At 35.7% G+C, this 7,500-nt stretch overlaps 1 protein-coding gene across 1 annotated transcript; it reads right to left on the reverse strand.

The window, feature by feature from the left end:
- Positions 1 to 4,025: 4,025 nt before the first annotated feature.
- LOC137627560 (uncharacterized) lies at positions 4,026 to 5,723 on the reverse strand. The gene has a single exon (XM_068358649.1). It carries the CDS (start codon positions 5,721 to 5,723, stop codon positions 4,089 to 4,091), a length of 1,635 nt encoding a protein of 544 aa, XP_068214750.1. The 3' UTR covers positions 4,026 to 4,088.
- Positions 5,724 to 7,500: the final 1,777 nt, after the last annotated feature.

Genomic DNA, 7,500 nt, shown 5'->3' on the forward strand with positions numbered 1-7,500 from the left:
ATTATATATAAATCTTTATCATAAAACATATAAAACTTTTTCTTCTTTTTGCACAGTTTATTAATCATGGTAAAGTAGTAATCGAACTAATATGTTAACCAGGCTGTCATGAGTCTTTTATAGTTTATATATGAAATATATGTTTTTGACGTTGTTGATAGTTTATATAGGATATATCTGTTTTGACGCTGTTAATTCTAAAAGCCAGGCCTTCTCCATCATAAGACTCAATACTACGCAGTACTCTAGAAGTTTTATTCCAGCTGTTACCAAGTTGTGGAATGATCTTCCTAATCGGATTGTTGAATCAGTAGAACTTCAAAAGTTCAAAGTTGGAGCAAATGCTTTTTTGTTGATCAGGCGGACATGAGTCTTTTTATAGTTTATATATGACATATCTGTTTTTGACGTTGTTAATAGTTTATATAAGACATATCTGTTTTGATGCTGTTACTGTTTTTAGAATATATTAATTTATTCTCATCATTTATTTATTTCATTATTTCCTTTCCTCACTGAGCTATTTTTCCCTATTGGAGCCCTTGGGCTTATAGCATCTTGCTTTTCCAACTAGGGTTGTAGCTTGGCTAGTAATAATAATAATGATAATAATATATTCCACCATAAAAAAATGGAAATACTCTCAAAGAGGAAACCTAACTCAAACTAAAATGTCTCCATTATCAGACATCTATCCATCATAAGACATCTTTATGGTCCCATATTCAGCAATGGGGAATAATATCTCGCCGAAATGGTAACATTTGGCATTTATTCCTAAAAGATTTTCCCTCTGAATCACGTGACTACGGCGATTTTCATGAAAGTTACGGATATATAAATATCTCATACATTTCCGACTTCCAATTTGCTGTCCAACTTCTCTTTATGTTTTTACTTCATATCTAAGTTACTGTTGTTACTGTTCTTAAAATATCTTATTTTGATTTTTCATTATTTCTCTTGTAGTTTATTTGTTTCCTTGTTTCCTTTCCTCACTGGGTTATTTTTCCCGGTTTTGAGCTCTTGGGCTTGTAGCGTCCTGCTTTTTTTTCCAACTAGGGTTGTAGCTGTGCTAGTAATAATAATAATAATAACTTGTTTCCTGGTTTCCTTTCCTCACTGGCTATTTTTATCTTGTTGGGGCCCTTGGGCTTGTAGCGTCCTGCTTTTCTAAGTTGGGTTGTGGCTTGGCTTGTAATAATAATAATAATAATAATAATAATAATAATAAAAATGATAATAATAATAAGGCAACTGCCTTTCCTCTTTCTTCCTTCCATTTTGCTGTCCAACCGCTAAAATTTTAAAAGTTTTCTCCTCTGTTGCAAATTGGTGCTGAATGGCCTCCCAGATCCCATCGCCGGATCTTATGTGCAAAATTCATAAACCCAATCTTTTTTATATAGCTCTCCACTTAAGGGTTCAGAATTTCAACCTATAGTCCATTTCTTTTAGCGAGTCATATTTGCACCGACTCGCAACGGTGCCCTTTTAGCTCGGAAAAGTTTCCTGGTCGCTGATTGGTTAGAATTATCTTGTCCAACCAATCAGCGATCAGGAAACTTTTCCGAGCTAAAAGGGCCCCCACCGCTGCGAGTCGGTGCAAATATGACTCGCTAAAAGAAATGGACTATAGTGGTTTTGGTTAAACTAAATTATATTTACAGTTTTGTTGTGCTCTTTCTGGTGGTCGTTAGATAATTCAGAAACCTTTTTTCTTCTATTTTTAGATATTTTATTATCTATTAATGTACCCAAGCCGTTAAAAATTACGTCTAGATATTAAGATAAATATTTATATACGCAGATTCAACCTTTTCTTAACTACAACCCTCTGGTTCGGCAATTTGTGGGAGAGTGTGGTTTCCCGGTGTATCTCTCTGAATAACCCCCCTCTCACCAGGGTGTGACTACTTCATCTTCACCCCTGTGCATAACAGAATATATATATATATATATATATATATATATATATATATATATATATATGTATATATATACATATATATATATATATATATATATATATATTATATATATATATATATATATATATATACACACATACATACACAGGGTGGTCCAAAAGTAGGTGGACAGTAAATGATTACATTTAGTTTGAGGTTATATATACATACAACTATATTTACTAACGCAATTATTGACAGTTAAATTATATTGTGAACAATAAGGCAAAAGCCCTTGAAATTTATCGTGAACCAAAATACATTTGTAATAATATAACCGGTGCTTAAACGTATTCCACATACTTTCCACCTACATTTGGACCACCCTGTATATATACTGTATAGTCAGACACTTTCTCTTTATTATATAGAGGCAATCCTTCCATTAGTTTCGCCTTTAAATAATTGTAATTTATTTCATCTACTTTCCAAATCTGTATCATAATCTCTAATCACTCATTATACCTTCCTCACCATTTTGACGCCGTAGCATACTATTATGCGGTTCCTCTGCAATATCTTTAGAACAAAACTTCTACCAATCAAATCAAATTATATTTATAAATCATCAGCTTGGGTTATTCATTCATCTGTTTGAGATCTCCCATGTCTCATGTTTTCTCTTTTGAGTCTTATGTTAAATTAGTTATCAGTGTGCGGATGCACCAGGTAGGGTATTAATGATAAGCGGAGTGAATGCAACTATCTTTATTTGGACGGAGCATGATTATATGTACAACCCGTTCCAGTCAAGAACGGCACAAAAATTCAAACACGATGAGACAAGCATATACAGGCATAAACAGATTATATACAAAAACCAAATATCATTACAGTGTACGAGAGTGTGTGATACACCATAACCAATATCCGTGGAATTGTCTTTATCCAGATTTCTTGAGTCTTTTTCATTTATTATTATTATTATTATTATTATTATTATTATTATCCAAGCTACAACCCTAGTTTGAAAAGCAAGATGCTATAAGCCCAGGGGCTCCAACAGGGAAAAATAGCCCAGTGAGGAAAGGAAATAAATAAATGAAGAGAACAAATTAACAATAAATCGTTCTAAAAAAAGTAAAAAAAGTAACAACGTCAAAACAGACATGTCACATATAAACTATAAGCAACATCAAAAACAAATATGTCATAAATAAACTATAAAAAGACTCATGTCCGCCTGGTCAACACTGAACAACCTGCTCCCCCTCCCCAATATGGCAGAGCTAAGAGATCCCGTTTGTTTTATTGTATCTGACATCCTAAGTGCAAAGAATTATTAAAGCACTAATAACCCACTGTACAATCACTCATATAAGTTGATGGCTGTCCGGGGATTTGATAAAGATTTCTATTTCCCCCCCCCCCCCTTTCTGAACGACAGGTATCTGGGAGCGGGAAACCGGTCAAATATTCAACTACCTATTCGCGCTCTCAGACACCTGTCATCCAGAAAGGGGGGGAAATGGAAACCTCTTTAAAAAACCGGACATCCATCAACTTATATGAGTGACTGTACGTCGTTAATGGTTTTCAAGAGACACGGCATATGTCGGATTTTTGCCTTATGAACGTCGAGAACAGGAAAAAGTACTTGAACCCTCTATCATTTTATAAACACCAGATACCTAATTTGATAAGCTTCCATGTGAGGTATAGCACTTATTCATTATTTTTACAGCGTAGAAGCTGAGTTGTGTCTGGAAAAACGCCATAACACTTGTATTTAATGCTTGAGGATGGGCAATGTAAAATCGGAACTGACGCAAGTCGAACCATCGTAAAGAGAGGTGTGAGAGGCCGAGAGATGGTTGTGAATTCAAAGGCAGGATGCAATCAACTGAGTACTTTATTAAGGAACACTCTCCTTTATATACAAAACCTCAAGGCAACAGGAAAATACATGTTCGAGAAAGTGACAATGTTACAGAGGAAAACCAGAGACATGATTATTCAGGTTCTTTTTAGTGCGAGGGAAGAGCGCAGATACAAGCATAATATATACAAAATAATTTATGTACGATCGTGTGACACACGGTTGGTACAGAGGTATTACTGTATATGTTTCATGTCATTGAAATGTGAATTTAACGGTATATTTTTTGTAAAACCAAGTTAACTCATAGTAGATATACCAAGTTTCTTCTTCTCGATTTCGGTCTGGAGTTCATACCATAACGACCCCCATTCGACGTTCGAGTCTGAAATTGGAATGAGAAGGTTTTCTAGCATCTCGTGTAGACACTTTGGAAGCCTCGGCAACTTGAGTAATAGTCTTGCCAAACTGTCCAAGAAAAAACGACCTCGAAAATTAAAGAGGTACCAATTCCACGACGAACTCACTATAAATATCCACCAGCATAGGTAGTAGATGGGACGTGCCTCGCTTTTCAGTCCAGGGATCAAGATGCCAAAACGTGGCGTGGCATAGATGGTATACAGAACAGCCATGAGCTTCATCGTTGTTAGAATTCGTTGGTTCTCTTTTTCTTGTTCCTCTGCCCTGGCTACTGTGCTGTTTCTAACAGTTTCAGCTCTCTCGCTTTTAATGTGAGCTTTAAAAAGGGATATTGACTTATGAGAAAGAACCACTGTTATCAGATACAAACAGAATAGATAAACCTGGAGGCACCAGTAGAATGAATAACTCAGACTAAGCTCTGTATCGGCAGGAAGGAGCAATGGGAGCTTCGTCACCAGGTCAAAAGCAAAATTGCCAAAATAGGAGTATTTCCCTGTTGTTAGTATCAACAAAGGAAAGATAATCCCAATCAGCCACATGATACAGTTTATGCCCTTCACCTTCTGAAACAATGAGAACTGACTTTCTCGACTGGATTTCCTGATCAGCAGCAGCCTCTCTATTGCCAGCCAGCTCTGTAACTGGAAACTCATCACTTCGGTCAGTCCGAAGAGGAATGCACAGAAAGTTGCATAACCATTTCGTGCTAACAGGGGCTCGTTAAGTGAAAATGGGAATAACTTTGTATATATGGCTTCATTAAGGTTTTGTTCATTTTTCATCAGAGATACTGTGTTATAGAAAGCAAAAGTCATTATAAAAGCTCCTCGTACCAAATCATTTATAGCAAGAGATGTACGAACTATCCAAAAATAATCGAATGTGTTGGAATTTCCAGCAAGAGTTACTATCACGATTCCATTTCCAAATACTGTAACAATGATTATACCAAAAATACAACAGGCGATGATAATTTCAAGAGCCTTCTGGCTGGGTGATAGGAAGTCCCAAGTCATGACCACATCTGTAGAATTTCCAGTATAGACCCAAATATCTTCCCCACTCGATGTGAGCCAAAAGATATCAGCTGTCACTCTTCCCTTCATGGAAGTGAAGTTAGCAAGGCAGAGAGAAGCAAGAGGACCGCAAGAAGAAAGTAAAATCCAGTCCTGTAGGACATTTTTAACATGAAATTCCTCACAGCACAGACTACAGTTCTCTACGAGAAATGGCAACTTTGCCTCGTCTGTTTTGTAGCTTTGGGCCATTTGGATGGCTTCGAAACAGCTACCATTGCCATATACGTTTTCGAAAGAGCTTTCTAACTCGGGAATTGTGAAGTTGAATGTTTGGTTAGCTGCAGTTAATACAAAACGTCCTGTTGTATATGGCACAGTCTCTTGTGAGGGCGGAGTGGTGCTACAGTGGCAAGAAGTGGTAAAACAGACGAGAAACAGAAGACTCCATTGCCATATCCTCCTTGAATATTCTCTTGAGTTGTTCCTCATCTGTAACGAAATTTTTATCTTAATATATTTATTCTTACATTTCAACATTCAGTTCATTGACACGAACTGCTCATTACAACTAATATCTTATCCTAACTCCAAGTATTATATGCTCACCATACTCTAAAACAGTGGTTCCCAACCTTTTTTTCTGTCATCCCCCCCCCCCCTGCACCCAGTTCAACCATCCAGATTTCCCCCTTCATGCCCCGCCCAGCCCTCATGCCCACTCGCCTGCCTCAGAAATGGGCATGACACTCCAATTCTCCCCTTGAATATCATGTCTTTGAGAACTGATATGATCATATCACAATTGAATGGCTAACAACAAATTGCCGCACGTACTATGAGGACATTTTCAGCTTGTTTTAGTTAGTAAGTAGTGTAATTATTTCCCCCCTGGAAGCTTCAAATTTCCCCCGAAGGGGAAATTTCCCCCAGGTTGGGAACCACTGCTCTAAAAGCTACAGGCGTTACATAACCACTAGTTCCAGCACATTATAAATCTAGCTCCTCCAAAATTCACTTAAATTACGATATTATCACAAAAGAAGACTACGTAAAATGTCTTTCTAGATTGCTAATAGTGTTTTTAAAAAACTCTAAAAGGTAAAACTAAAGAGTAACCAGTGAATGATATGTTAACAGGTTAGTGACCTATTCATTAAACATACACCTTTGCTTGAGGGTACACTCGGGCACACTATTCTGTCTAACTTCTCTTTTTCTTGTTTTGTTAAGCTTTTTATAGTTTATATGGGAAATATTTATTTCAATGTTGCTCCTGTTCTTAAGATATTTTATTTTTCCTTGTTTCCTTTCCTCACTGGGCTATTTTCCCTGTTGGGGCCCCTGGGCTTATAGCATCCTGCTTTTCCAACTAGGGTTGTAGCTTAGCATTTAATAATAATGATGATAATAATCCATGCGTTTTGTACATGCATACCGAATTTACAAGAGCTCAGATGCGTTAGTGAAGAGATGATAATGAAAAGCACACAACGAACTGGGGAAAATTTTAGTTCTATGGTGATAGTTGTTTCTAGTAGTAAATACAGTAATGGAGTTATTTTGACTTCCATGTTGAAACTATAATCACACAGACACAGACACACACACACACACACACACACATATATATATATATATATATATATATATATATATATATATATATATATATATATATATATATACTGTATATGTGTGTAACTAAGTTATATATTATAACGTGGTAATATTCAGACGCATTCAAGTAAGCAAATTTTATTATTATTATTATTATAATATTATTATTATTCTTAACTAATCTACAACCCTAGTTGGAAATGCAGGCTGGTGACATAGTTTCAACATCAATACATTCATTGTTGTGTCTGTAAATTTTTGGTTGTGTTTATATAAGTAATTATGTGATACTTTCTTTCTTCTTAACATTGTTTTTTTTTTTTTTTTTTTTTTTTTTTTTTTTTTTTTTTTTTTTTTTTTTTTTTTTTTTTTTTTGGTGCGATCCCGAAAAAGCCGAATATGTATGAACTCTCGATTAATAATTGTAAATTCACTATAGTTTTGTTCCATCTCATAAATCTTAAACCTCGCTCTGACTCATTCCTTGTTCACTGCAGTAATTTTTATCTTTATTGTGGTATAAGCTCAACCCCATTTTCTATCCAAATGGGACAGCCAGGAATGTATAAACCTTCAAGTAAAATTGATCAAAATTGACATAGATATTACTCCTGTCCAAGATTATGCTGAAAAGGGAGCGGGCTGTACT

The sequence above is a fragment of the Palaemon carinicauda genome, chromosome 35 (genome assembly GCF_036898095.1).
Source record: "Palaemon carinicauda isolate YSFRI2023 chromosome 35, ASM3689809v2, whole genome shotgun sequence".
Taxonomy (NCBI): Eukaryota; Metazoa; Arthropoda; class Malacostraca; order Decapoda; family Palaemonidae; genus Palaemon; species Palaemon carinicauda.

Excerpts from the sequence above, each read along its gene's own strand:
- LOC137627560 (XM_068358649.1), bottom strand. The coding sequence starts at position 5,723 with ATGAGGAACAACTCAAGAGAATATTCAAGGAGGATATGGCAATGGAGT.